We start from the raw sequence: 27,267 nt of genomic DNA on the forward strand, positions 1-27,267 counted from the left end.
CTCCAAGTACTGTACTTCAGTACAATTGTGAGGTACTTGTACTGCCCATTTCATGCTACTTTATACTTTTACTCCACTTAAATTACTTTGCAGAATCAGATTATTAATCCAAAATATAAATTAACTAATCATTTATAATATATTATTAAAGGTTAATCTAGCTGGTAGTAGTACATACTGTAAAGTAATCAAAATGAGCTCCACCTTTATCAAGTGATGAACACATTAATCAATCAATAATTATATAACAATATAATATATTTTATTCTGAAGTGGGCCATTCTGCATAATTAGTGCTTTTACTTTTGGTACTTTAAGTATACTATACTATATAGTAGTCATTACTCTTTTATTGTCTCTGTAAGAAACCTGTGCTAACTTGAACTGCCACTGGATGGAGTTACAGGTTACTCTGTTTTAAACAGTCTGTGGTCAGACAACATTTTTCAGGAGGTTAAGCACACACAGCAGTGTCAGAAAACGATGGGAAGTTGAGCTGCTGTCACTTTATGTCAAACTTGACATCTGTTTTTTTAATTTATAAAGGAAACAAGCGTTTTCTCTCTTATAACTTTAATGCGTAACTTTAGCAACTTAAAAACTACGCACTATAGCTTTAAGTAGACAAAGCACATTTACGTGTACAGTTTGTGTATTTCACAGCTGAGGACAAGGAGGCTAGACAAAGAAGAAGCTTTACACCAATCATAAAGGGTGACACAGAGAAACGGCGATGCTACAGTGGATTTGATTGGCTGACGCGAGCAGAGACACACACACACACACACACACACACACACACACGAACAGGGAGGACTGGCTAGTGTGTTTGCTGCTGTACTTCCCTCTGAAAAGTTTGCGACTTTTTAAGGAGGTTCTGACCCGCAACGTAGTGCTGCAAAATGCTGCCAGACTTCATGTATCTGGATTACTGATCTCCTGCGTCGCAGCAGTGAGCCGAGTTAAAGTTAAATAACCAGTTGTTGATTTTTTTTTAAAGGTGGAACATACTGTACAAGGTGTGTCTGTCTGGAGATTTTAAAAGTGAAACTTTTTATATACACATATATGTTTTTTTGTTAGTTTTTTAAAGTGAAAGAAAGAGACAGTTGAGGCTGAAACTTGAGCAACACTATGCTGGGGAATGGTCGAGTATACCCGGTGAAGAGGAGGAAGAAGCCCGTTCTGAAAAGGTACCTTTTCATGTTTGGAAACGTTATTTTGTTGTTGTTGTTGTTGTTGTTATTGTTGTTGTTGTTGCAGCGCAGGCTGTGAAACAGACCTCTCTCAGAGGGTCAGAGGGGTTATGGCGGGTCACTGCGGGCCAATGGATCAGGCAGCCATCACCGCTGTATTAATTACTGTGCAATTATTATTATTAGCCGTAGTAGTTAGTTGTAACACAACCTATCCCTTAACGTTAAACCTAGTGCTTCCACAAAGTGAGGCAGGTTGTTGTTTTAGCTTTACTTTAGTGATTTCCAGAGGGAGGGGGGAGGGGGGTTCACCTGCAGCGGATGTCTCTCAAAGGTAATGAGGTCAAGGGCAGATAAGGTAAACGTGGAAGCAGGGGTGATTCTAGGATCAGACCTTTAGGGGGCTCAGCCCCTAAAGAGAATGCAACACGGATACAGTGCTAGGGGTGGGGGAAAAAATCAATACAGTATAGTATCGAGATATTTTTTGTGGCAATACTGTATCGATACACATACACCAAGTATCGATCTTTTATGATTTATTTGTTGGTCAGTCTGTCTGCTTGACAATCTGATTTTGCAGAAAAACAGAGAATGTAGCCTATCTTTTTCGATAAAACCGATGTGACATCTTTTGAAATTGGGAAAAATTTGAAGTTGGAAAAAAGGTAATACATTCCAGTATATCGCAGAATATTGCAATATGTTTAAAATCGCAATAATATCATATTGTGACATAAGTATCGTGATGATATCGTATCGTGAGGCCTCTGGTGATTCCCACCCCTACAGTGCCTTGCAAAAAGGGTTCACATTCAGCAATTTTAGTTGCTTACGTTTCAATTTGGGTTCTAATCTGCCTGAACTTACCTGATGAAGGTCTGAGACCGAAACGTTGTATTTTTCTAAATAAATTATTGCTTGCGTAAATGGTCAGTGTGCGGGACTTTCTCTAAACTTTTTGATCTGCTGCTTTTGATCATATCCTACGCACCTGCCCGACAATAGCCATTGACAGGCCATTCTGTGTCATTGGACTAAAACTACAGATTTATCTGGGTTTGAACATAGTTGGAAACATTTGGGATAATGTTAAAGTGCTCATATTATGCTAATTTTCAGGTTCATAATTGTATTTAGAGGTTATATCAGAATAGGTTTACATGGTTTAATTAAAAAAACAAACATTTTTGTTGTACTGCACATTGCTGCAGCTCCTCTTTTCACCCTGTGTGTTGAGCTCTCTGTTTTAGCTACAGAGTGAGACCTCTCACTTCTCTTTCATCTTTGTTGGGAGTCGCACATACGCAGTACCTAGGTAAGGACTACTAGCCAGTCAGAAGCAGAGTATGAGGGCGTGCCCTGACAGTACCTAGGTAAGGACTACTAGCCAATCAGAAGCAGAGTATGAGGGCGTGCCCTGACAGTAGCTAGGTAAGGACTACTAGCCAGTCAGAAGCAGAGTATGAGGGCGTGCCCTGACAGTACCTAGGTAAGGACTACTAGCCAGTCAGAAGCAGAGTATGAGGGCGTGCCCTGACAGTACCTAGGTAAGGACTACTAGCCAGTCAGAAGCAGAGTATGAGGGCGTGCCCTGACAGTAGCTAGGTAAGGACTACTAGCCAGTCAGAAGCAGAGTATGAGGGCGTGCCCTGACAGTACCTAGGTAAGGACTACTAGCCAGTCAGAAGCAGAGTATGAGGGCGTGCCCTGACAGTACCTAGGTAAGGACTACTAGCCAGTCAGAAGCAGAGTATGAGGGCGTGCCCTGACAGTAGCTAGGTAAGGACTACTAGCCAGTCAGAAGCAGAGTATGAGGGCGTGCCCTGACAGTAGCTAGGTAAGGACTACTAGCCAGTCAGAAGCAGAGTATGAGGGTGTGCCATGCTAGCAGCTAGGCGAGCATTATAACCTGTGTTCCAAAGTGACCATGTCTGTCTCTGAAGTAAAGGCTGGACTACAATAGAGCTGTTTGGAGCAGTTGGTGAACAGTGTTTTCTGTTGGAGATGGTAAGTCCCTTTGGGGGGGGACTTTGGGCTTTTTCACTTTACTACTAAACATATATACTAAACATATAACATGCACAAAAAAAGATATACAACACAAAGGAAAGGAACAAGCCAAAAAGCATAATATGAGCACTTTAAATACACCACTCAACAAAATATATAAAATAGGTATAGTCGTTTTTAGACATTTTAATGCAGAAATATTACATATTATATTACATATAGGTTCCTTTATTAGTCTCCTTTTTACTCTGAAGTCTGATGTTTTCCTCCTGATTTTTCTTCTCTCTCTTGCCGTGTTTCATCTCCATATTCCTGCCTGCAGTGTGTACTTGTCTCTCCTCTTCTCTCCATCTCTCTCCTCCATCTCATTCCTCAGATCTCTTTGTGTTCAGCCAGGGAGGAACACTCACAGGGCTGCTGCATGTCCTGACATGTTGATGAGGAATCACATTGTGGTAGTTTGTAGTAATACTGGCACAGGCCAAGTGGGAGATCAACACACTCGTGCCGTCTCGAAATCATGATGTAACAACTAACTGGATTCTTTAGCCATGTTTAGCTTCAGCAGCAGTCAGTAGAGGTGTGGAAATTAATCAAATAATCAATGCATCGAATCGTGGACATGGACGATGCTGCATCGATAATCGGCCGGCTCATAATCGATTATTTCTGTTTAAAATGTAATGAATGCCTATATACATACATATTCTGTTATGTTTTGCACATTCAGGAAGTGCCATGTGCTCAGTGCTGTATAGTTTTATGTATCCAATTTATTTAGTATTAGAGCAATGCAGAATATTTTGTTTTTGAAGCTTGAAAAGCTATGAATTAAATATCCTACATGGCTTTAATAGAAAAATGTATTTGACGCATCGTGATGCATTGAGATATCGAATTGAATCGCTGACATGAGAATCGTAATCGAATCGAATCGGGAGATCAGTGAAGATTCACACCTCTATCGGACGGATTGCTATTTTGTGCAGACATTCACAGGGGGCAGCAGCTCAACGTATCTTAGCCACCTAAAAATGTCAATATCAGTTTAAGTGTACGCTATTTTTGGAATATTTTCACCGCTTTACCTTGCTGTCAGACAGCCCCTAGTCTCGCATTGCCAGACCTTCCTCCACAGCGCCGCGGAGGAGGGTCTGGCTGGTCCACACAGCATTACGGGATGGGAGAAAAACGTGCTCTGGTTTATTGGCTTTTTTTTTCTCAAACCAATCACAATCGTTTTGGACAGCGCTAAGCGCGGGACGGAGCAACGGTTCCTCTGCGAAATAGCCTCGGGAAGGAACTTGTTTTGGTGGAACCTCGTCAATATAGACTAGACAGCCCTTTACTACGGGGAACTGAAGCCAAAAACAGTAATTTTACCTTGCAGGACATTGGAGTTGCTGCTCTACCGCTGCCTCCATCGTATTTTAAAAGATTAGTTCGGAAACTAACTGATCGAGGCACCAGCTACTCCTGTGTTCAAGGAGTCTGGTGCCTTAGATTCCGTGCCGGTACTCCTGTCTGCTTCTCCAAACTAGGGGCATGCTGACCGCCATCTACTGCAACTAATACACTGACTATGTAGAAGTAAGTCATACAACCACACTTTAAAATATCCAAGCTATCCCTTTAATAACAGACCTTTAGTAAATGTACTTAGATTCAATCCCCTGCTGCTTTCCACTGCTTTCCACTTAACTTTGTGGACATAATTTCCAGAATTCACAGTAAATCTGATATTTCTGGGTATTTATTCCAAACACAGACTGTGAAACCAACATTTCTATCTATTTCTGTGTTTTCCAGTCTAGTAATAACAAAAGTATGAACCACACTTTCAGCCTTCTTAAAACCAGGAAGTTGCAGCTTTGTTTGATGTGGTTTACAGTTTATTTGGGCAGAAACCCACATTGTCTTTCAGAACTTCAAACACTGGATGTATTGTTGTCATGAACAGGATTTGTCAGCGTCAGTATCTCCTACATCCACGCATGCAGACGTTCCGATGTGAGCTTGTTACAGGATATGTAAAATTTACCTTGTACCAAAAACTCCCACTTCAATTTGAGATGGAAATTCCAACTGTGTGTGGCAGATTGTCGAGCAGAGCAAACATGTTTTAGCAAGCAAGCGTCACTGAACATACTGTATCCTCTTTGTCTTGTGTGTCGTTTCAGTGTGAAGCCTCCGCCCGTCAAGACCAATCCGTCTAAGCGCCACCGGGACCGTCTGAACGGAGAGCTGGAATGCCTCACCAGCATGCTGCCGTTCTCCGACGAGTTCAGAAGTCGCCTGGACAAACTCTCTGTGCTCCGGCTCAGTGTGGGATACCTAAAGGTTAAGAGTTACTTCCACGGTCAGTGCACTCTAACTCATGGTTTAGCGGTAATAAGGTCATATGAAACTTGCGTACGTGTGTGATATATTGAAAGTGAGAGATGGGGTGTTTGGGATCAGTGTGTCAGGTGAGCAAATATGCAGCTCCAGACATTTTTGTGGCTGAGCTGAGAGTGTTTGAGATGTCAGAGAGGGAACTTGACACTGTGAATAATGAATAGTCGCCCTGCTGGGAGGGAAACAGGAGAGTGTGTTTGCAGGGACAGATGAGAGTCTATGCAAAGGAACAGGCAGACGGGACTTCTGACACTGATCAAACACACACACACACATGCACACACACACACACACACACACACACACACACACACACACACACACACACACACACACACACACACACACACACACACACACACACACACACACAGTCAAAGTTGGCACTTGGTTGCCTGCACCTTCCTGCTGTTTAAAGTGATAGCTGATTAAAGTGTTGAACTTGAGCTTAATCACATATGTGTTTCACACTGCTTTGCATTATTGTCTTAAAGGTCCGTGTCTTTGTGCTGGTTGTTACGAACCAAACGATATTTTTTTTAAAAGGAGTGGTTCCCAAACCTTTTCTGCTGGGCCCCCCTTTTGTAGATAAAAATATTTTCAAGACCCCTGATGGGAGAGAGAAAGAGAGAGAGAGAGAGAGAGAGAGAGAGAGAGAGAGAGAGAGAGAGAGAGAGAGAGAGATAATCAGATGTTTCTCCGTTAAGGGATAGTCAACTAGACAATTGGCAGTCCAGTCAGGCTCCTTAGATCGGATTATGGACACCACAACGTATTTAGTTGTCTTTGTTTTGGTATTTGTATTTGATAGTCTTAATTAGCTTTGTAGCAACTCATTTGGCAACGGTTTGAATGTAACGGACGTTCATTAATATCAAACCAAACCAAGATGCATTCACCAGCTATCTAAATTTAGGCTTTAACAAAACTGCACCAGTGCCGTTGGGGCCGCAGATTTTACACCAAAAGAGTTGCAGAGTCCAGCAGGCCTTTCCTCTCTCTCTTTGTGCTGCTCTCTGCTCTGCTATCATCATGCTGATCACTGCTGCTGATGGAGCAGAGGGAGGGGGGCTGAAGCACGGTGGCACGACATGAGGGCTCTTGACAAGGCGGTGCAGATCAGGAGTGTTTGTGAATGGAGACGACTGAACAGCTAACACACTGCAGCTTCACATTACCTGAGTGTTTAGTTTATGGTACTAGATCGTACTGTCGTACTAGATAGACATGGTTCTAGATTTGGAGATTGTTTTAGTAACGCATATCCAGCTTTCCCAAGAGGTTTACAAAAAAGGTAAGGGAAATCAGCAGAGAAAGAGAGAGTCGAGACGAAGTGTAAGGAGAGTGAGCTGGTTGACGTCACGTCATTGTATGACGGCTGTATCTGCATCAGCACGCTATCTCCTCTCAACTTTGATGTTCGTCCAGACCGACATCGCACACAAGCTGTGAAATGTCGCCCAAGAAATAAGCAAAACAATTGATAGTGTCAAACTCACAGGCAAAGCTCATGTTATTATTTTTTTTAAGATAATTTTTTGGGCATTTTTTTAGGCCTTTATATATATATAGGACAGCTGAAGACATGAAAGGGGAGAGAGAAGGGGGAATGACATGCAGCAAAGTTTTGAACCTGCGACCGCTGCGACTTCGTAAGCCTGACGAAGTGTAAACCTCTATGTATGGGCGCCTGCTCTACCAGGTGAGCTACCCAGGTGGCCATGTTATTATTTTTAACAATAAAAACCCTGCTAATATGATACAATCAGGAGCATCATGGTCCCATCAACCAGAACAAACCATCAAAAAGACATAAATGCCATATTGTTTTGGAGCCATTAACGTCTGTTTAAAATGTTGTGCAAATAAACCCAGTTGGTGTAAAGATATTTCACTGGATAAGTGAAAACTTTGACCAGATGATGGCACTTGAGGAAAAGTCAAAAGGATCATCAAAGTTATTACACTTCATCCTCTGGACACTGTGAATATCTGAACCAAAGTTCACGGCAATCCATTAAATAGTTGTAGTAGTAGAGTAGTAGTATAGTAGAAAAGTCAGGGGATGATCACAGTCACAAGGATTTCTCCTCTGGGGATCATGAATGTTTGTAAAAGAAATCATGACAATCCACGTAAGAGTTGTTGAGATATTTTAGTCTGGACTGCTTGAGCTGCTAACGAGCTAAAATCTGTCAATCAGGAATTCTTCAGGATGAAAGCGTTGCAGTTTTCATTGTTTTTACATAAAGTACCTCTCTGTGGCCTCCTGAATTTTCTTCTAAGTCTCCATCTAATCTTCTACATCAGTTTCCTCCGATTGTGGAGGATGTTTGTTCAGGGCCTGATGTTTAGGCCCATTATGTGTCGATGCTTAAATATAACACTAAACTTTCATGCAGTCCTCACGCAAATCTTTCATGTCTGTTATTAATTTGATAGTTGATGTGTGTTTGGATGTTTTGAATGTGTTGTTACATCAAGAAGAGGGAACAAAAAGAGGAAGGGCTGTAATATGTTATCATAGTTTAAAGAAGAAATCCGGCGCAACATTAACCTAGGGGTTAAAGGTCCCATGACATGGTGCTCTTTGGATGCTTTTATATAGACCTTAGTGGTCCCCTAATACTAATACAGTATTAGGGGACCACTAAGGCCTATATAAAAGAGACCTCAGATACAGTATTAGGGGACCACTAAGGTCTATATAAAAGAGACTTCAGATATAGTATTAGGGGACCACTAAGGTCTATATAAAAGAGACTTCAGATATAGTATTAGGGGACCACTAAGGTCTATATAAAAGAGACCTCAGATACAGTATTAGGGGACCACTAAGGCCTATATAAAAGAGACCTCAGATACAGTATTAGGGGACCACTAAGGTCTATATAAAAGAGACCTCAGATACAGTATTAGGGGACCACTAAGGCCTATATAAAAGAGACCTCAGATACAGTATTAGGGGACCACTAAGGTCTATATAAAAGAGACTTCAGATACAGTATTAGGGGACCACTAAGGTCTATATAAAAGAAACTTCAGATACAGTATTAGGGGACCACTAAGGTCTATATAAAAGAGACTTCAGATATAGTATTAGGGGACCACTAAGGTCTATATAAAAGAAACTTCAGATACAGTATTAGGGGACCACTAAGGTCTATATAAAAGAGACTTCAGATATAGTATTAGGGGACCACTAAGGTCTATATAAAAGAGACTTCAGATACAGTATTAGGGGACCACTAAGGTCTATATAAAAGAGACTTCAGATACAGTATTAGGGGACCACTAAGGTCTATATAAAAGAGACTTCAGATACAGTATTAGGGGACCACTAAGGTCTATATAAAAGAAACTTCAGATACAGTATTAGGGGACCACTAAGGTCTATATAAAAGCATCCAAAGAGCACCATGTCATGGGACCTTTAATAAACTGTCTGTACACTTACAAAGTTCTCAATGCTTCTGTTTACATGTAGGGACTAGGGGTGGGGGAAAAAATCAATACAGTATAGTATCGCAATTTCTTTTTATTTTACCCGTGCCCCGACGACTAGAGTTATAAGCTAATTAGCGGTTTGCCCTAAAACTGGTCACATTCGTTTAGCATGAAAACAGATCCCAGAGAACGGTCACTTGTGTTATTAACCCCCTAGGTTCATTTTGCACTGGATTTGTCCTTTAAGAGTAAGACAAAAATAAATTCTGCGTTATGTGTCACCTCGAGATATCCAAATAAAGAAATATCAGTCTTAACATTTTTCTTTTTCTTGGCATAAATAGGGTTCCTCAAGTTGTCTAAATCAAGTTAGAAGAAGTGAGATTGTAGTCTAGATTTTAGATTATTTGTTTTTAAGCACACAAAAAAAATCAGAAGATATTTTGAAAAGTGTTTACATGTTTGCGTACATCCTCGTCTGTTGCAGATAGTTTTTGTGTGAGTAACGCTCTATTGTTGGTTTGGAGGCTGACGTCAGCCCTGCAGGCCCTCCGGCAGCGTGCTGAACACAGAGCACACTGTTTGCGGACTACTGACTGCATGTGTGCACACTGAAACTGAAGCACTGTCAACAAACTCTTCAGCAACTCACAACTCGAGTGAATCAGCCCCTCTGTGAGGGAGCGAGCTGGCAGGCAGACAGCAGGAGTCACAAGATGAATACAAATAAAAAAGGGTGGGTTTATTCACCCCCAAAAAATGAAAGACCAGGCGCCTGGGTAGCTCACCTGGTAGAGGTGCCGCCCATATATAGAGGTTCAATCCTGAACGCAGGGGCCATGGGTTCGACTCCGCCCTGCGGCCCTTTGCTGCATGTCATTGCCCTTCTCTCTCCCCTTTCATGTCTTCAGCTGTCCTATATATATATATATAAAGGCCTAAAATGCCCCAAAAAAATAATCTTAAAATTAAATAATCTTAAAATTAAAAAATGTTTTATAAAATATGCAACAAACATCATAAAGAGGTCAACTAAACATAACTTAACACAAACACTATACCAACTAAACTACAGAGAGAACCAAATATTTTGATTATGGTGCATGAAACTAACAATATGCGTCACCATTTATTGCATCAAGTTCATCAGTTCAACCACCTAAATGAGGAGAAAATGAACTATAAAGAAAACCAAGGGGTGTGTGATCACAGACTAGTGTGTTGTTTCCGTCAGTGAATGAGTCCCAGGTGATGCTTCTGCCATCACCTGGGAGTTGCCATGGTGAACCCCTGTCACCTTGGCAACAGAGTCCAGAGTCTGACTTGCTCAGGATGTCTGACACCGCGGGGAGGGTTTAAGCTGGTTGTTCATGTCTGCTTCCTGTGTTTGTCGATAATGAGGTTGAGGTTGCAGCGAGGTCAGCTCTGTCATTAACTCGGCCTCCAGCTGCATTTTCCTGCAAGACGAATCTGCTGCGCTGAGTCATAAACAGGCTACAGATGCCGCTGAGGCTTTTATACAGGCAATGACTGGCTGCTTAATTTGGACAATTAATAATATATTAGTGTAGTTTCAGAAGGCTGAACATGAAAGTAAATACCTTCAGGAAGCAGAAATGCTGCAAAATTTCTCCTGATTATATATTTTAGGTAGTGCTGTCAAATGATTAAAATATTTAATCGCGATTAATCGCATTAATGTCATGGTTAACTCGCAATTAATCACATATTTTTATCTATTCTAAATGTCCCTTGATTTCTTTTTGTCCCATTATTTTTTTCTCATTTTAATGCTCTTATCAACATGGAAAAGTGGATCGGCTTGCTTTGTGTTTTGGTGCCTGGTTTCGACGAGGGGGCGGAGAATTGAAATCAGCTGTGTGCTCGGCCATCGGCTGTGTGTTTGGTCATCAGCTGTGTGCTCGGTCATCGGCTGTGTGCTCGGCCATCAGCTGTGTGTTTGGTCATCAGCTGTGTGCTCGGCCATCGGCTGTGTGTTCGCCATCAGCTGTGTGTTTGGTCATCAGCTGTGTGCTCGACGTTACATCGGCTGTGTGCTTTCGACATCGGCTGTGTTCTCGACCATCAGCTGTGTGCTCGGTCATCGGCTGTGTGCTCGGCCATCGGCTGTGTGCTCGGCCATCGGCTGTGTTCTCGGCCATCTGCTGTGTGCTCGGTCATCGGCTGTGTGCTCGGCCATCAGCTGTGTGTTTGGTCATCAGCTGTGTGTTTGGTCATCAGCTGTGTTCTCGGCCATCGGCTGTGTGCTCGGCCATCGGCTGTGTGCTCGGTCATCGGCTGTGTGCTCGGCCATCAGCTGTGTGCTCGGCCATCAGCTGTGTGTTTGGTCATCAGCTGTGTGCTCGGCCATCAGCTGTGTGCTCGGCCATCAGCTGTGTGTTTGGTCATCAGCTGTGTGTTTGGTCATCAGCTGTGTGTTTGGTCATCAGCTGTGTGCTCGGCCATCAGCTGTGTGCTCGGCCATCAGCTGTGTGCTCGGCCATCAGCTGTGTGTTTGGTCATCAGCTGTGTGTTTGGTCATCAGCTGTGTGCTCGGCCATCAGCTGTTTAAGTTTGAAAACTGCGGGGTTGCTTTGTAGTCGGACAGGCACTAGTAGTTAGGTAGGTCTGGGTAGTCCACACAGCATTCTGGGATAGGAGAATAAACGGTCAGGGGTTGTTTGCATTTCTCTAAACCAATCACAATCGTCCTGGGTGGGAAGGAACTTGTTTTGGTGGAACATTTGCACTCCGCAAAAGCAAACGCCACATACAATATTAAATTAAGTTAACTGTTCCAACAATACAGAAACGTGAGCTATATAAATTAGCTGGATACACGGTCAAACTTAATTTGCTCTTACCAATGTATAGCTGTGTATTTTGTTCATAGCAAATCTCCGCCAATCGGTCCCAAAACGTCCCAGTTAGAGAGTCAACGCCGTAAACGTATTCTCTGTAAATCTTCACAATCATTCCCTGAACGAGACAAACAGACCTGCCTTGTTGCACGATCCACATTTTACTTAAAACTTGGCTATTTTTAGCCTGTAACGTTGCTCAGAGGTTCCAGTTAATGTTGCTCGATGTGACCGGAGTTTAAAGTTAAAGGGTAACTACAGTTTTTGTTCAACCTGGACTCTGTTTTCCTATGTTTTTGTGTCTAAAGGCCATTTTATAGTTGTGCGTAAAATTGACGGCGTAGCCCCGCAGACCCCTCTGCGTCGTAGCTGGACCCTACGTCGTAGCCTGACGTGCACCTCTCGAAAAATGTAACTACACGTAGCAGCGACGCACGTTGTTCGGCCGTTGTTTTGTAGCGTTGCATTTCCTCTGGCTCATTTCCTGGTTCTCCTTCTCCATAAACAACATGAAATCAAGGAGAGGGTTAACTTCTCCTGCTACAGATTTTCCACCGTGGTCAGAAAGAACGGGGGAGACGCTTTGTTTCTCTCACTAGGACTCTAGAGTCGCTACTCGCTCCAAAGCTAACCCCCGTCACTCTGTCACTTCTCCCTCGCTCTATCACCTAATCCACCCACACACACACACACACACACACACACACACACACACGCCGGCTCGACGCACAGACCAACACACAAGTATAAACATCAGGCCACTTATGAGAGCTCTGCGTGGAGCTTACGCACAACTGTAAAACGGCCTTAAGTGACTGATGGGAACAACAGTCTTTGACATTGGTCCAAGTTAATAGAGCAATTGTCCAGCTTGTATTTACCTTCACAAAAGTGCTTGTTTTGCCACTGACAGGCTCAGATTAATATTCTAAGTGTCTGACAACATTACGTTGAAAAAAGTGACAAAAATGTCGGGGAAAAAAGCTTCAAAAACATCAAAAACTGCATAAAAAAATCGGCAGAGAAATCAGATAGGCGTGACAAACTTGGAAAAAAAGTGACAAAAATGTCGGAAAAAGCTTCTTGGAGAAAGAAACAACAACAAAAATTCACAAAGACATTGGAAAAAATGACAAAAAAATCTGGAAAATTGACAAAAACATCGGGAAAAGCCACAAAAGTGTCGAAAAAGACGACCAAAGTTTTAAAATTTTGACAAAAAGTTGCACGGTCGACGAGAAAACAACACAAAGGTTAAAACATGAGAGCGTAGTGGTGTAGATGTAGCGTTAGTTTTCACAGAGTCCGAAGGGTGACTGCTCTCCAGCCCCCTCCTCTCTCCAGGCCCACATCTTTGGGGAGGTGTTCTGACTCTGCGTGTGAACCCTCTTCCTTCAAAACTCCACACAGCTGAGCAGAGGAGGGAGGGAGGGAAGTGAAGGGAGTAGGGGAGAAGGGGAGGCCAGATTACAGATTCAGGTTAAATCTGACTTTTCATTAAAACTGTCCAATTTGTTTTACAACTTTTTGAGGTTGCACGTTGCGTCTTTTATTTTTCGGTATCACTCTGAGCTTAACACTCGCCGACATGTTTGACATGTTGAATTTGAGCTGACCTCCCTGAGTCGGTTTCAGCTCATGCTGTGATAACAAACTCGAGATTCTTTCTGGGTTTGTAGAAAAGCTGCTCTTGACCGAGATGACAGGGCAAATTCCTGGGTTTGTGAGGTGGGGAGACAAGAGGCAGATCCAGAGGGTTTGTTTTAAAAAGGGGATGGAGAGTGACGGGAAGTTTATTAGCGTGCCATAGAGTCATTACTGAAAGGAAAGGAGCTATTGCTTAGCTGACTGGATGCCAGTGATCATAGATTAGATTACACAAGATTTGGCTTAAAAAACACTTATTTTGAACACGACAGAAAAAAAACTGCTGTTAAATCCTGTTTGACCAAAATAAAACTGGTAAAAGCTGCCTGCAGTTAGGCATTGTAGGACGTCACTGATGCTTTGTGCCACAAATGATGAAAAGAACATTAGCAGGGATGCAGAGAGTGTTGCAGAAACACACAGGATACCCAACAGGGTTGTTTCTTTAGCATGTAGTGACCAGTCTTTGATTACAGTTAAGTTTGGCCAGTTAAAGCGAGACATTACAGGCAACATCATAGTATTTTTTACTTGAATTTTATGGTGAATTTTGAGATTTTGGGTTTGTTTTGCTTCCATAACATCTCCATAACATTATTTTACAACACTTTGTCTATTTGTGTCCGTAGATTTCTCCTAAATTTACCAAAAGTGAGCTTTTGGTAATGCCTCAAATGTAGAATTTCAGAAAACTTGTAATAAAAAAATAATATACTGTAAGTAATCAACTGAAGAAGTTTCAAGGTAATCTCTATTAGTAAACATATTTAACCCTATTCACCTGTAGTGTCTTTAAAATGTTCTCAGACTCTGAGCCAGAAATCTCAACTTCAGTAGCACTTATATACACCAAACTTTGCAGTTTCATTCCTATCTATATTCTGAAGGTTTGTACAGATATCACTCAGAGTCTGGTTTATACAACATTTTATTCCCAAAAACATGACGAAAATTGATTTTTTTGAATGGTGGTTGAAACTATTTTCTGATTTATGGAGCGATGAAATAAGAAATCCAAAATCCCCTCTGTAAAACCCTTTTGAACCTGGAAATTGAGTTCACTTTCATTCATTTTGGCAGCTTCAGTACACTAAATATCTTTTAAGTACCTTTTTTGACTGAGATGTTTTGATATTGCAGCAACACTCCAGAAGGACACGAGGTCGGCTCCTCTTGCGTCTGCAAACGGCAGAAATGGGCCGTCAGTGTCTCTGGATGGAGTCCGTTTCTCAGAGGGGGAACTCCTTCTCCAGGTACAGCAACAAAACACTGGATGACCTGCGTGCATACAGTAGGTGTGCATTTGTCCGTTCGGATGTAATTTTGTATTTCCTATTTTTTGCACAGGCTTTAAATGGCTTCGTGTTGGTCGTGACGAGTGATGGCACGATCTTTTACGCATCTCCGACCATCCAGGACTTCCTCGGCTTCCATCAGGTAAAAACTGTGACAACAAACACATTATGAATATCTTTATTTGTACCGGTGATGGAGGAAGTATTCAAATGCTTTACTTAAGTAAAAGTACAGAAGTATTGACAGAAAAATTTACTTAAAATATCAAAAGTAAGTGTACTGGTTCTGCAGAGTGCACTCTGTGTGTGTTCCATTTTATTCAGTATTATTTATTGCTACTGTTTTAAACACAGCTATTTTCATTGTAAAAAGAGATTTTTTTTATCTATACAGTATTTCTTTTTTTCATATTGTTGTATTTTATATTTATGATTCTTGATTTTTGCTGTTTTTTTCTTTATGCACCAAAATACTAAGGCAAATGCCTTGCGTGTAAAAACCTACTTGGCAAAAAAAAAAAGTAATTACGATTCTGATTTTAACTATAACTGTCAGACAAAGTGCAGTAAAAAAAAGCACAATATTTCCCTCTGAAATGTAAAAGTATAAAGTAGCATAAAATAATATCTAAAAGTTGTATTCGGTACAGTACTTGTAGTAAATGTAAACTCTGTCCCCCTCTTCACCTGTCATCAGTCGGATGTGGTCCAGCAGAGTGTTCATGATCTCGTTCACATGGACGACAGAGAGATGTTCAAATGTCAGCTCCACTTCGCCCTCGACCTCGGCGACACGCACTCAGACATCAGAGCAGAAGGTATGAATTCAGCTCATCGAGGTCTACCTGTCACACATATACTGTAACACAGGTTGGAATCAGGGGGTAGCTCTAGATTTGTGGCTCCCGACCTTTTTGGCTTGTGAAAATGAAGTCCAAGTCAGGTCTCAAGTCTCTGAACTAGAGTCCAAGTCCAGTCTCTGAACTAGAGTCCAAGTCCAGTCTCTGAGCTAGAGTCCAAGTCAGAGCTCAAGTCTCTGAGCTAGAGTCCAAGTCAAGACACAAGTCTCTGAGCTAGAGTCCAAGTCCGGTCTCAAGTCTCTGATCTAGAGTCCAAGTCAGGTCTCAAGTCTCTGAGCTAGAGTCCAAGTCAAGACACAAGTCTCTGATCTAGAGTCCAAGTCCGGTCTCAAGTCACTCATCTAGAGTCCAAGTCAGGTCTCAAGTCTCTGATCTAGAGTCCAAGTCAGGTCTCAAGTCTCTGATCTAGAGTCCAAGTCAAGACAAGTCTCTGAGCTAGAGTCCAAGTCAAGACACAAGTCTCTGATCTAGAGTCCAAGTCAAGACACAAGTCTCTGAGCTAGAGTCCAAGTCATGACCCAAGTCTCTGAGCTAGAGTCCAAGTCAAGACACAAGTCTCTGAGCAAGAGTCCAAGTCAAGTCTCTGATCTAGAGTCCAAGTCCAGTCTCAAGTCTCTGAGCTAGAGCCCAAGTCAAGACACAAGTCTCTGATCTAGAGTCCAAGTCAAAATTCAAGTCCACATATTTTGCATTCAGCGCTTCTTTTCTTTGGGCCTTGTTGTATGAAGATTTTAAAGCCAAAGCTTCTGACGAATGGCACAGCAGCTGCCGGTGCGGTCGACATGTTTGTTGTCCTCTCCCACGTGTGGCCACGCGCTGCAGATACGTTACGTCTTACGTAGGTAGCGGTTCATCAGACATTTCCTAAAAATGATGATTGTTTGATTGTTGTGATTAATCAAAGCTCTAATAAGAACATCTTTTACATGAAATGTAGTGTGTCTGTGTAACAAGAAAACATCTGTGTCCGTGTGTAATGCTACTCAGACACACAGATACAGTATTTGTCTTATATGGAGATGTAACTTTCAGAACATCAGATGCTGATGAAGCTAAAAGACAGATTTGGTGGGCTGTAGTCCACAAACACCCCAGTTTGAGATTAATGTTGTTTCTCTGAAGATAGGCAGTCGAGCAGTAAAGCTGCGAGCAGCTCTGTGCGCTTGTTGCCTCAGTACATCCCTCCAGAGAACTCCTCTTTCATGGAAAGAAGCTTCTGCTGTCGCCTTCGCTGCCTCCTGGACAACACCTCTGGATTCCTGGTAACGTAATCAAAGCGTCTGTTGAACTCAGAGTCTGCAGCTCTGTGAGGCTGAGGCACTGCAGAGCTTTTGGCTAAATGCTAACATGATTAACAGGCGAATTAGATTTCGGTACTATACTTTCAAAGGAACTACTGCAACAAGTGGCGGGAGCTTTATAGCAAACACAAACAAAAAACATGAACCAAAATTAGAGCTGCAACGATTAGTCGACTAATCGATTAGTTGATTGAAAAATTATGGCCAACTAATTTTGGTAATCGATTAATCGTAGAAACTGCTGTTTTCAGCCTCTTAAATATGGAAGTTTCCTGCTCTATATCATATTAAAAATGAACATCTTTAATCATTAAAATCATCAAAAAGACATCAGCTTGGACTTTGCATGGACACCTTTCTCTATTTTCTGACATTTTGTAGACCAAACGATTAATCTAGAAAACAATCGGCAGATTAATCGATAATGAAAATAATCGTTAGTTGCAGGCCTAACCAAAATGGCTCTTACCATGAGTGCTTTTACTTTTGGTACTTTAAGTACATTTGGATGCTTAAATTTTATTTTAAAGTTTGTACTTTAATATAAGTCTCAAGTAAATTTGGTCTTGTAACAGAGTTTTCCTACACTGTAGTATTGCTACTTTTACTTGTTCTGAGTAGTACTTTCACCTCTGCTCCAAAGTTATTACATTTAATCTTGATGGGGTCATGAAACCCCCAAAATTTCATGAACATCTATCCAATAATTGTTGATATATTTCAGTGGTGATCCAAATTGGTGGGCCGATGTTTGCCACCCAAAAAGCCGTACTGCTGGCATCACTCGATATGTATGTTGATATGCATGAATGTAACTAAGTCTCCTTCACTTCCAGGCTCTAAACTTCACCGGACGTCTGAAGTTCCTGCATTTGCAGGGAAACATGGGGGCTGATGGGACCGCTGCTCCCCCTCAGCTGGCTCTGTTTGCCATCGCCACTCCTCTGCAGCCTCCTTCAGTCATGGAGATCCGGACTAAGACTCTCATCTTCCAGACTAAACACAGCATGGACTTTGCTCCTGTGGGCATAGACACCAGGTTGGCAATCTCTTTAATATAACTGAACATGTTAAATGCTATCCAGATCAGATTCTATCACTGTCTGTCTTTGTGTGTTTTTTTTTTCTTTTCAGAGGGAAACTGGTTTTAGGATATTCCGAGACAGAGTTGGTCACAACAGGCTCGGGCTATCAGTTCATCCACGCTGCGGACATGATGTACTGCGCCGACAACCACCTTAAGAGTAAGTAATCCTACAACCCACTGATACCACGCACTTTATACCTCTCAGTAGGGCTGGGTATCGCCAGTGATTTCCACAGTGATCCATTCAATTCCGATTGACGAGGTCCCGATTTGATTACATTTCTGATTCGATATCAATTAGGTTAGGGGAAAATTCAGCTCCAATTCCAATCTAGCTCACCAAATAAGAGCGCGCTCTCACGTTGGCTGAGTCCTGCAGCGGCGCAGGTTCAAATACGACCAGCTGCCCTTTGCTGCATGTCGTCCCCCATGTTTCTCCCCCCTTCCAGTCTATCCACTGTCACTATATATCTATCTATATATCAAAGGCAAAAGGGAAAAGCCCCCCAAAAAAATAATGTTTAAAAAAGAAAAAGTTACCGGGTACGGAGCACCGGGTACGGAGCACCGGGTACGGAGCACCGTGAGGTGACGGTTGTTGCAATTGAGTTTAGTCGACAAAAGGTGACTGTCCTGCGGCGAGAACAGTTAACTTTAGGCACCAAGACTAGTTAAGATTAGAACAATGTTTGTGGTTTGGGTTAAAACACCAGTCTTCCTTAAGTAGCTCTCCCGGGACACTAACTCCCGTTTCCTGTGCGTTTTCCCCTTAACTTCTTCAGGGACACGAACTCCGCTCCCTGGCTTGAAAGCACTGTGTGTGTCACGTGATACCCTTATACATCCACGCTGAAAGGGCATATATTAAAAGATTGATTTTGGGATTTTATTAATCAATATCAGATCACTCAAACAAAGATGAATTTTAATTGGTGAATCAATTATTTTAACCCAGGCCTACCTCTGAGTGCTGTTATTAATCTGACTACCATCACCGTCCTCAGTGATGAAGACTGGAGAAAGCGGCTTCACTTTCTTCAGGCTGCTGATCAAAACCGGACGCTGGTTGTGGGTTCAGGCCAACGCCAGGGTCGTCTTCAAGAACGGGAGACCAGACTTCATCATCGCTCGTCAGAAAGCCCTCACGTGAGCATCAGCTTCTTATCTTGTGCTCTTATTGTTCAAGGGCGTAATTTCCACACAGGACTTTCTTACTAAAATCTATCTGAACTTTGTCCTCTTGAAATTATAGTGCGCAACTATATTTTATTAATGGATGTCTGTTACATTTAAGCCATTGCCAAATAAGTTGATACAAAGCTAATGAAGCTGTCTATGGAAACAGCTAGCTAACATGATCCTTACCTAGCTACTGCGCATGTGCAACTACAAACAAAGATAGTACAGAAGAAGAGATGTCTCACTCTGTAGCTGAAACAGAGAGCTCAACACACAGGGTGAAAAGAGGAGCTGCAGCAATGTGCAGTACAACACAAATATGGTGTTTTTGGAAAATTAAACCATGTAACCTAACCTCTAAATACAATTATGAACCTGAAAATTAGCATAATATGGGAGCTTTAATGGATAGCTTCACCATATTTCATCTAAAAACAATTTAGGCGCTCAAATGCTTGTGATCATTCCTCGTCTTTGAGCTACACCCTTAATTTAAGCATTTAAAAGTATTTTTGGCATGTATATAAACCTTTGCTGGTTGCCCCCTATTTTTCTGTAGAAACGAAGAAGGAGAGGAACACTTGCACCAGAGAAGAAAGCAGCTCCCGTTCAACCTCACCACCGGTGAAGGTGTCCTGTACGACGTTTCTCTGGAGTCCATCCCTGGTCCCCCTTGCTCCGGCGCGCCGGGCACCACAGAGCCCACAACAGAGAAACCTTTGGACCCCACCTCCCTCCTGGGATGCCTTCTCAGGCAGGACCACTCGGTTTACACCCAGCCACCGAAACCCAGTCCCCCCCTCCCAATCTTCACCCAAATAGAGGACCCTGATTTTGAACTGCAGCCGTCCTTGGAGCAAGCCTTCCTGGACAGCCACGCTCTGCTCAGCGTGCCGGGCCAGATCCAGGCCTCACAGAAGAGGTCGGTCACGGGGGACTGCACAACAGAGGCCATGATTGACTCGTTGGAGCAGATTTTGGGGGATATCGGGGATGGAGGGATAGAGGGTCTTGAAGTTGAGGAGAGAGAGCTGAGGGACTGGGAGAAGACCGTCGCCAGGATGAATGAAGAGAGGGAAGATGTGTCGAGGAAACTGGATCAAATTCTGGCCAATGACGTGTTCTCATATGTGGAGGAGGCTCTGAGGAAAGAGACTGGAGGGTATGTGCAGGACTCAGATTTTCTGGGTTCAGTTTCTGGGTCGATTAACAGTTTATCCATCCAAGGACAGCATCCTGGGTCTGTGTTTTCAAAAAACGAGTGGCAGCAAGTGACGGACATGACATCTGGCTTTGCAGAGCACGCTCTGTTGGGAGCTGTCCCCGGTGGTGTTGGTTGTTCGACTGGACTGAAAGGTGCTTCTCATGTTGTGCCTCACACACAGTGTCTTAACGCTCACCAGGGACACGCCTCTTCCCTGTGGCCTCCAAGCAGCGATCACCACTGTGGCAACCAAATAATTTCAACACAACCCTGCCACGCTGAAGTGACTCAACACTCGTGGCATCCATCTGTTCAAAACACCAACAACTTCCATAACAGCAGCTATCAATCTGGCTTGAACCAAAGCGTACAGTACACGCTAACGGGTTCACATCAGACTTGCATAGGGCCAGAGCTTCAGAGCCCGTCAGTGTGGCAGCAACAGCAGCAGCTGCCGCAGAGTTTTCACCATCACACACTGACACATTCCTCACACACACCAGGCGGCGTGAACTCAACGGCTCAGTCGTTCCACGCGGAAACGCAGAGCTCGTACGGCAGCTGCATGTATGAAAAAAGAGAAGGTCGCATACCGAACGCTTCTACTGTTCCTATCGGACAGAACGGGCCTCTCCTGGGACCTCCGTGCTCCGGAGGAACCACAAACGCTGCCTTTTCCGTGCCCCATCCAGGCATGGCGGTCGGAGTCTTCAACCAGGGGACGATGCAGTCGTCTGCGGCTGGCTGTACAGATGTGGGCAACATCGGCTTAGTTCACCTGAGTGGAGACAACTCCGGCATGGGAACAGCTCGATCAGAATATCCTCCCAAAAACGGATCGTAACAGTCGCCGTTCTTCTGAAGGAACGATGAAGCTCAGGTAACAAAAAAAACAACAACTGCTATTAGAAACTCATTTTGGGGCGACCTCTAGCTCACCCAGTACGAGCGTGCGCCCCATGTAGGCTGCGTGTCATCACCCATCTCTCTCCCACCTTTCCTGTCTATCCACTGTCACTAATTAATAAAGGGAAAAAGCCTGGAAAAAAAGAAATAATCTTAGATAGTTAGATAATAGATAATATTATCTAATAGATAATAAGAAACTAATTTTTAGGACCATCTGGAAAGAAATGGCTCAGATTTCAGTCTATATCCAGATGGCTATGATTTGTCTCGGAAAACACAATATTTAGGCCTCAGGCAGCTCTGGCCCTGTTTTGATGAGCGTCTCCCACAACCTTGATAAAGTGGACCTAACCTCCTACAATCTGATCCATCTGAAGGTTTTAGTTTTCAGGATAATCACAGTATTTCTACGCTCTTCTTCCACAGTTCCCCAAAGTTCCCCCCGAACGGTGCAGTTGACCCGTTTGCCTTCCCTGCCCTTCCTACTGGGAGCATCAACCTTTCCCAAAAACACCGGCTCATAGCCGCCTCTGCACCTCGCTCAGAGACTCTAACTGGACTGAGAGCCAAGCGCGAGTATGACAACGAGTTTCCCTTCTGCGATACTCATGATATTTTATAGGTGTTGTGTCTGCTGTGGCTCAGCAAGAAATATGAACCTTCTCATTTCAAAGTAAAATACTTTTTTTTTTATCAAACAACCTTAACCAATAATGAGCTTTGTGCACATATTCATGCCGCAAGTAACCAACAATGTTGTGAAGTGTCCCGTCAGCTGATTGGAATCTGGACCCAAGATTTTAGCAAGTGGACTTGAAGAACTACAATCTTTCTACATCACATAAAAGTGAGGAATAAAAGGACATGTGCTCTTATAGAGGACCAGTTTAACTTTTCCTGTACATCACAATGTGAATCGGTGAACTCTGTGTTGTTCTGTAATGTCATTGTGGTTCTTTTTTTTATACTATTTTTGGGGCATTTTAGGTCTTTATTTTTATAAGACAGCTGAAGACATGAAAGGGGAGAGAGAGGGGGAAGACATGCAGCAGCAAAGGGCCGCAGGTTAGTCGAACCCGCTGGGCGCGCGCTCTACCAGGTGAGCTACCCAGGCGCCCTCATTGTGGTTCTTTGAGTGGTTTTTAGAGGACACGTCATAGTCAAGGAGGACTTTAAATCACGTCGTGGACCTTGTATTATCATTCATTTCTTACACGTTGCTTTAAAAGTAAAGAGTTGTTTGTAAAGTAAAGAAAATGAAGCTTGTTATTATCAGTGAATCCAACCAATGGGAGTTTGTTTTATTAGCTTTAAAGCAGGGATCTTCAACAGGGGGTCCTCAGAGTCAATGCCGGGGGGCCTCCAAATTATTGTTAATTTTGGAAAGTTTTTTTTCAGAAATTAAAAAGTCCTAACATGAATCCAACATATTTTAAGCAAATATAAATCCCCACTGCTTACTGGCCTAGGTGGTCACTAAAGCAATCCATAGATGCACTTAATTCTAATGATTCACTTTCCCACATGTATGTATGTTTTAACATTAAAACATGATTTATAAAACCATGCCAACAATTATTAGGCTATTTTAATAGCTTAGTATTAGGTGTACATCAGCATAAAAGGTATGTATAAAGGCTTTAGGCCGCCCTTCACGTTATTGTAGGCCCAGTTTATTATGCAACTTCATTTTATACAGTATATGTAGTAGGGGGTCCCTGCTCCATCTCACTTTCAGTTGACTTGGCTTAAAAAACTGCTTTAAAGGATAGGTTCATATCGGTAGGGCCAGGTTGTTTTATTTTCTGTCCACATGTACTGTATATTGAAACTGTTTTGTTTTTCTCTGCAAAGACAGCTGTGAAACTAAAGATGAAAATGTAGAAACTAATTTTTTCCCAACACTAACGCAGCTTATGTTGGAAAGAATTCAGACAGATGTTTTCCACATGTTAAAGTTACATTTGCCAATTAACTGGCCATTTTAAAAGACTGAAAAGTATTGAAATAACTGAATCTAACTTGAGACTAGTTAAAGACGTTGCAACCAGTTCTCAATAAATTCATTATGTCTCATGTTTTCACAGAAACAGATGATATGGGAGAAATGGCAGCTGTCGTGCTCTGTGTGAACAGATCTGAATTCAGAAGTTTGACTCTATACATGCTTTATATTTCAGTTTTAATCCATCTCAGCTCTATCAAAGAACTTTAATATGATTTGCCTTGTCAAGTAATATCATATCCATAACTAAGTATGCATTTCTGCGTGTTGGAGATGGACATATTATTGTGCTTCTGTAATTATCAGTAATGTTACACTCTATAGCTGCTTTGTATTCCCTGTCTACAAGACATATATAACCATTGGGGACGAGTCTAATTTATTTTGCCATTAAAGAACTGTAACCCCTCTGTTACCTCCATGTGTTATTCTCCATGCCACACATGAAGTGTTAAAGAGGTAATGTGAGGACGCTGTGCGGTTGTATTCAAACTGTGTCACCCGTTGACGTTCAGACCTTTAGATCGGAGCAGGTATCAGGTTAAGACCTTTATGATCGTGTGCACCGTCTGCAGCTCGGGTGCCAACTTGTAGCATTATCTGTGGAGTATCTGTGATAATTTCGTGTTTTTGTTTTAGTCTTCCTGCGTCCACATTATCCCTCCTTTGAGATATGTCTTCCCACAAGCCATTATGTAATCACCAGCAGCCGCCCTCCTCTGTCTGCTCCATTCCCCCCGGTCTCTTCACTGTCTCCTGTGTTTCTGATTGGATATACAATCAGAAAGAAGGAAAGACTGCTGACAGAGGCCAAACCAGATTACGGTTGTTTTCGGTCAGTGTAACGCTTATCAGTTCCATTTTCTAAGCACAAACGGACATTTGGAAAAACAGAAAAATGGGTTTAAATATTTAAAAAAAATTCTGCCTTGACAAATTAAAAAATTGGATCTTTAAACTGTTTTTCCAATTTTCTGTTTTTATTCAGAGGATCAGAAATTTTGAAAATTAAAAAATTGCGTCTGAGCTCCAATTATTCAATACTGCCATGGTATGCTCTCCCTCGTTCCGCCTAGCTACGCCCTGCCCCCCCACTCAAAACCATCAGTTGCAAGCACCTCTGACCCCAAAGTCTATCAGTTTTTTTTTTGGTCCATATGCAGTTAATGACCTGCATATTTCACAAAGTAGAGGAAGAGAATACCATTGCAGTATTGAATAATTGGAGCCCAGACGCAATTTTTTAATTTTCAAAATTTCTGATCTGACTAATACGTCTGAGTTCTTTTGAAGGGCTGAAACGGACCAAGTGTGAAAATGCCCTAAGAGTCAGCAGTCATGCTAGCAGCTTAGTGAGGATGTACATACTGTATGCACAATGGTGCTTTGAGCTACATGCTGTTATTTAGTGGTACAAAGTAGGGCTGCAGAATTAATTGCAATTTTATTGAAATCGCAATATGGACTAGTGCAATACCCAAATCGCAGGGGGGCGCAATATTTGTAAAAGGCAAAATATGTGTCAAACCATTCTGAATGAAGTATTGTGGTGCTGCCTACAAATCCTATCCTACAGACTTAAGAAAAAAATCTCTGTTTGGTACAGATCGCAAAATTCACACTATAATAATTTTTTTTTTTTTAAATCCATTCAATGAAAATGAAAATAATACAAAAATGATCATTCCCTCCAATATTGTGAATCATATCACAATCACAATATCAGTCAAAATAATCGCAATTAGATATTTTCTTCACATCGTGCAGCCCTAGTACAGAGTAACTTTTTAAAAGTGGTGGAAGAAAGTAGGAAACCTTTACTAAAGTAAAAGTAGCGATACCACAGTAAAGAAATACTCTGTCCTGCAATTAAAATTGGACTTGAGTGAAAAAGTATTAGCATCAAAATATACTTAAAGTATCAAAAGTAAAATTACTTATTATGCAGAATGGCCCCTTTCAGAATATTATATATTACTGGATTATAATTATTGATGAATCATCACGTTGCAGCTGGTAACAGTTGAGTTATTAACACCTCTGGGAAGCTTTTGAATTCCCTCCCTGGGGATCGATAAGTCTCATCTTAACCTTTAATAACACATCATAATTAATCATATATATTTTATTAATCTGAATCTGCATTCTGCAAAGTAACTTGTGACTACATTTATGGAGAAAAAAATGTAGTAGAAAGTGCAATATCGGGCTCTGAAGTATAACGTGTAAGAAAACACCAATTATATGCACAGAGCTGATTTGCTGTTGCCCCGCTGTGTGCTCAGCGGTTATCTCATTGGCTCGTAGTAGTCAACCGTTAGATCACAACTTCGGTCACCATAAACAATGTGGACTATGATATGACAGTCCATAAAAATACTTTATACGCATGCAGTCTGTCTTTTGCAGAAAAAAATAGAATAAAAATCTCGGTGGCAACTAACCGCCCGCGGGAAATTGTTATAAACCAAACCTCTGCTCAAATAATTATATTTAACATGGAGTAAGTGGTTCTCCGGGACCAAATAGCTAGCTAGCTAACGTTAAAACGGCTAGTTTGTCAGAGAAGACATTTGTTTTGGCTTTCTGTGTGTTGTTATTCGGAGCGGATGGGACAATTAAGATCAAGAAAAAGACTTTCAGAGTGCCAAGCATCTTTCTGAGAGGCTAACTATACACGAAAGCAGCAGGACAACGCCGTAAAATTGGGCAAACATAACGTAAGCTAGCTAACGTACCGAAGCTGACAGCGCATTCAAACGAGGAATTGAGCAGGAGAGCAGGTATGTATTCAGTCAGACAATCACAACCACATTTATTTACACCTACCACTAAACGTGCATATTAGCAGGTAACGTTAGTTACAAACAAAATGTTAGCGTTAGTTTAGCACTATAGCGCCGGATGCTAAATCGTACCCACAGAACGTGGTTACAGAAGTTAACTCGTTTACTGCGCAAGCGTCAACATACAAACGGTGACCTATCATAGATATATGGACCTATCTATGTAACCGTGCCACACAACGCAACGCTGAAATGAATAAATATAAAGCCAAACGCAGCAATAATCTACTTTATAAGACGCGACGCACAGTATAAGTAACGAGATGTAACCTAACCCTAAATGTATTTGAAGTGTACTTACGCAGTTTGCCAGTTACGTTAATACTTTCAGTAAGGGTAGGGCCTGCCTATATCAAAACATAACGGTGCTTTCAAATGGAACTGAGTTCGTTATGAAATGGAAAGTTGTGTACACTCGTGCCATGAGCTTTCAGAAACCTTTCACTTACGAAGTCGTAAATGCAACAAGATGAGGGCGTCCATATGGACTCTTCTAGTGAACACGGTAAACACGACCCCATTTAAACTTGAATTTGCACAGCCTATGGTATAAATTCCGATTTCCCAGTTTATACTGAACGCACCATTTCAGATAAATGCCGCGTTGCGTTGTGGGTATTGTCGGCGCAATAGCAAGCAAGCAAAATACATGTAATACAAAGAGTACAATATATCTGGTTTCTGCTGTATTTAGATTTTGATCGTTTTCTTAAAACTGTTCATTAGTGATGCGCGGATTGCAGTTATATCCGCGGTTAATCCGCGGATCGGGCTTTTAAAGAGTATAATTTCCCGTCAGGCACGAATTAGGAGACTAGACTCTTCGCGGGGTCCTTCTTCCTTTCAAACCACAGCAACATGAGCAACATGAAGAGTGTAATGGAGGCGAAAGAGATCCGAGAGAAAATTAAAAAAGGACAGTTAAAGACAAGAAAAAATAAAAGACGGAGAAGCTCCGTGTGGGAGCGGTTTCGGGAAGTGCTTAACGCCGACGACTCGAGTGCTGGGTATGTCATATGC

At 42.1% G+C, this 27,267-nt stretch overlaps 1 protein-coding gene and 1 long non-coding RNA gene across 5 annotated transcripts; one reads left to right on the forward strand and one right to left on the reverse strand.

Moving 5' to 3' along the window:
* Positions 1-795: 795 nt before the first annotated feature.
* On the forward strand, positions 796-23,816 carry LOC120544911 (aryl hydrocarbon receptor-like). 4 transcript variants are annotated; one of them, XM_039778783.1, is made up of 11 exons: positions 796-1,193; positions 5,390-5,568; positions 14,702-14,814; positions 14,909-14,998; positions 15,554-15,674; positions 16,839-16,978; positions 17,854-18,056; positions 18,152-18,261; positions 19,109-19,250; positions 19,843-21,367; positions 21,823-23,816. In XM_039778783.1, the coding sequence occupies exons 1-10, from the start codon at positions 1,135-1,137 to the stop codon at positions 21,329-21,331; spliced, it is 2,646 nt and encodes an 881-aa protein (XP_039634717.1). In that variant the 5' UTR covers positions 796-1,134; the 3' UTR covers positions 21,332-21,367; positions 21,823-23,816. The 4 variants fall into 4 exon arrangements, with proteins under 4 accessions (XP_039634717.1, XP_039634716.1, XP_039634715.1 ...); XM_039778782.1 differs by lacking the exon at positions 796-1,193 and adding an exon at positions 5,018-5,219 and having other exon boundaries at positions 23,484-23,816; XM_039778781.1 differs by lacking the exon at positions 796-1,193 and adding an exon at positions 5,021-5,219.
* Positions 14,906-26,778, reverse strand: LOC120544912. The gene is made up of 3 exons (XR_005636602.1): positions 26,549-26,778; positions 15,544-15,701; positions 14,906-15,005 (listed from the first exon to the last, which is right to left on the reverse strand). It is a non-coding gene; the product is annotated as an uncharacterized LOC120544912 (long non-coding RNA).
* Positions 26,779-27,267: the final 489 nt, after the last annotated feature.

This window comes from Perca fluviatilis, chromosome 17, assembly GCF_010015445.1.
Source record: "Perca fluviatilis chromosome 17, GENO_Pfluv_1.0, whole genome shotgun sequence".
NCBI lineage: Eukaryota > Metazoa > Chordata > Actinopteri > Perciformes > Percidae > Perca > Perca fluviatilis.

Excerpts from the sequence above, each read along its gene's own strand:
- LOC120544911 (XM_039778782.1), top strand. The coding sequence starts at position 5,149 with ATGTATTGTTGTCATGAACAGGATTTGTCAGCGTCAGTATCTCCTACA. Across the intron at positions 5,569-14,701 it reads GGTTAAGAGTTACTTCCACG|CAACACTCCAGAAGGACACG; the intron begins GTCAGTGCACTC and ends TTGATATTGCAG. Across the intron at positions 14,815-14,908 it reads AGGGGGAACTCCTTCTCCAG|GCTTTAAATGGCTTCGTGTT; the intron begins GTACAGCAACAA and ends TTTTTTGCACAG.